Genomic DNA, 3,262 nt, shown 5'->3' with positions numbered 1-3,262 from the left:
AAATATGTCTTTGCCATAGTAGGATTAGTAATTTGGCTATCAGGAGCTCAGATCATCTTTAAAACGGAGCGTGGGAGGGAGAACGGCGGAGAGCAGCAGCCGGGAGGCCAAAATGTTCATCAAACGAGAAGGTATTATCCATGAACATTTGTTTCTATCAAACAAATAATATGTAGCCTAATTGACGTCTGAATATAGTGAAATGCGGAAGGTGTCGTGTTTTTTCAGCGCTTTCTCTACGGGATATTTAATGACCTAGAGATGAGAGTAACGATGCAGCCTAATGGACACATGCCAGAACTACTGTATATGTGCCCATCGTATACCGGTTTAGAGATTGTGTGTCGTGTTAGTCATCGCAGATGATTTGTAGGATGACTTTATTGTCTTTTTTCCCCCGATTATATATAGACTAATAATCAATGTGACTCGTTTTATACTGATATTCGCACTTGTACAGTTTATTGATTTTTGTTTCTTTAATATTAATTGTAAAGATGAGAATAATTTGCATAGATTCCAAAACACTGTGCATAAATATAAAGACATACATTAAAATAATATGCATATTTAGTTATTGGAACACTTACATGTAAAAGTACTGATATCGGTCGTAGAACTGTATAATGATTTCAATCACTGCTGTGAAGTGTAGGTCCTATATCGACCACGAGCCATGCGTTTTAAAGGGACTTTTTAGCTAATCTTGGGTTTTATACGGATTGCTTTGCTAATTGGATGTTGAAGAAGCAAATTATTTCGTTTAAATACAGTCATTAACTGCTGCTAGACCATTGTAGTATGCAATAATTGGTTATAGCAGTAAATAAAACGCTTCAGTCAGAGTTGTGCTTGAAATCAGGGACACATGCTGTAGTACAATAGACTGAACTACAAAGGCAAAATACATAACACAGTATGTCTAGGATTTGAGAAATTTCAGAGCAAATTCCAGTGAGATGTGTAAACAAATGCTTGTCACATAGTATTTAATAATATACATTGTAAATAGCATGAAACAAAGGTAAACAACAACAATTGTGCACCCATCTGTGATCTAAAATGATTTGTATTAAAATATTCATAATATGTTTTGGTATATGTATGCTAATTAGTTGTCAAAAGTAGAAATGAAAAAAAATATACTGTTGATCGAAGTAATTTATGTTTAAATGTATAGTGTGGATGGCTTATGTAATTTATGTGTTTATAAGTATAGTGTGGATGGCTTGATGCAGCAAGAAACCAACGTGATCTGTGGGAGTGGATCTGATGGCCTCGGTGGAGTTACTCTACATAGATAATAGAGGGGGAAGACCTGATCCTCCCAGAGTACTGGATTGGTCTTCAAGCCCACTTCATGTTCACAGGCTAAGCAGTTCAGTGGAAGAAGCTTCTCCCACTCTGAAGGCGCCTGCCTGTGAGGGACAGTGTAATTCAGCACCAAGGACGGCTCCCATCAGAGGACAGCATGGCCAGCACCGGCACCAGCCCCTAGAGAAGGTCAGGGTGTGTTGTGACGAGGAGCTGGAGACCTCGTTCGCATACATCGATGAAAATGTCAATCTCAGGTTGGCCACACCAGACACAAGTGAGAAAAGTGACAAAAGTGCTCACCGTGCGACTGTGCTCCATGATTCCTCAAGCGAAATCCGTCCCGAGGGCCTCCAGGAGTTGTCACTGATGTCTGACGTTGACCTCAGCTCAGAGAGTTCTGGGAAATCCGTGGATTATGGATTCATCAGTGCAGTCACATTCCTCATCACGGGGATCTCGCTTGTGATCATATCGTACACGGTCCCTCGTGACGTCAGAGTGAACACCGACAATGTCTCTGCACGTGAAATGGAAAGACTCGAGAACGAGAGCGCCAGGATAGGTGCGCACCTTGACAAGTGTGTTATTGCCGGCCTTTGCTTTCTCACCTTAGGCGGAGTGGTGCTATCCACTTTGCTAATGATTTCAATGTGGAAGGGTGAGATGTACAGGAGGAAAGCCTTTGCTTATTCAAAGCACTCTGCAAAGCTCTATGGTTCGATTAATTTAAGAACAAGATCGAGTCCCAGCTGCTCATTGTCACCGCATAGTTTGGTCGAGGAGGAGAATGGCAATGCCATTAGTTGACTGTTTTCTAAATTTATTTCTATTGGACTGCCAACATGACATTACCCTTTCCAGCATGGCCAAAAGAGCTTGTTTTTCAACCTTGTATCAGTGACAATTGCTTACTGATGCAGAAAAAACATAATTTCAGACAACAGGTTTCTCTGGCTTCAGAAATACACAGCATGATATCATGTATTAATCATAAACCAATATGCTTTTTGAAGAAGCACGTTAGAAACTTAAGGTTGTGTGTCAAGAAGTTAAATGAAGTTGCTCGTAGTATTCAAACCCTACTTTCCAAGCTGAAAATGAGAGATCTGAAAGAAATGAGTCCCTTTGTACAGAAACCTGCTGCTAATACTGACAATCCTACTGCCTCTTTCTTACTCTTTCAGAATACTGAAATCAAATGTTTCCACTTCAGCCATTTCATCATGGTATGTAGAGTGATTGAGGGCTACAGTTTCTGGTTTAGAGCACTTCAGTTCCTCAGAAAGCATTGAGAAATCACTGAGAAAATGCCAGCGTATAATTGTGGTGTTTTTGCCATTAGGCCATGCAGAAATCTATCACTCGCACATCCCCCCCCCCCCCCCCTCACCAAGTGCTAAAATATTTAATGGAGGAAGCTGCCACACAATGATTTGCTATCTTTTGGAAATTTAAATCCATCTCTCTGAGAGAGCAACGCATAAATATTGTATCTTCACTTACACTCTATACACACAGTTGAACCTGTAGGCTCTGAGTATGTAACAAGGTATTGACACAAATGAAAAAAAAAATTAAAAATAAATAAATGTCTGTGCCACAGGATTTATCATAAGACTTACATCAAATACATCTCGGTGTCAGGGCATACTCTGATGATTAATGACAGTTCATAAAACTCATAACTTACAACTCACTTTCTGATATGAAAATAAAATGATATTCTTGATTTTGTGTCATTGCTTGTGATGAATCTTTAGCTTGTATTTGACTGCAATAAGTTTAATTCAACTCACAATTCAAATCACAAAGAGAGAGAGAGAGAGAGAGAGAGAGAGAGAGAGAGAGAGAAAGCAAAAGAGGTCCATTTCTAAAACAGTGGCTGGTCATATGTAGTTGCACTGATACTTCTCCTAAATATATTTTAGCTTTAAACTCAACTTAG

At 39.4% G+C, this 3,262-nt stretch overlaps 1 protein-coding gene across 2 annotated transcripts; it reads left to right on the top strand.

Annotated features, from left to right (window-relative positions):
- LOC132103689 (transmembrane protein 74-like) lies at positions 1–2,658 on the top strand. Of its 2 annotated transcripts, none has more exons than XM_059508785.1 (2): positions 1–131; positions 1,220–2,658. In XM_059508785.1, exon 2 carries the CDS (start codon positions 1,273–1,275, stop codon positions 2,122–2,124), a length of 852 nt encoding a protein of 283 aa, XP_059364768.1. In that variant the 5' UTR covers positions 1–131; positions 1,220–1,272; the 3' UTR covers positions 2,125–2,658. The 2 variants fall into 2 exon arrangements, with proteins under 2 accessions (XP_059364768.1, XP_059364769.1); XM_059508786.1 differs by having other exon boundaries at positions 34–131; positions 1,215–2,658.
- Positions 2,659–3,262: the final 604 nt, after the last annotated feature.

Source organism: Carassius carassius, chromosome 24 (genome assembly GCF_963082965.1).
Source record: "Carassius carassius chromosome 24, fCarCar2.1, whole genome shotgun sequence".
Taxonomy (NCBI): domain Eukaryota; kingdom Metazoa; phylum Chordata; class Actinopteri; order Cypriniformes; family Cyprinidae; genus Carassius; species Carassius carassius.
Note: the sequence above shows the minus strand (reverse complement) of the source record. Positions and strands in the feature narration are given on the sequence as shown.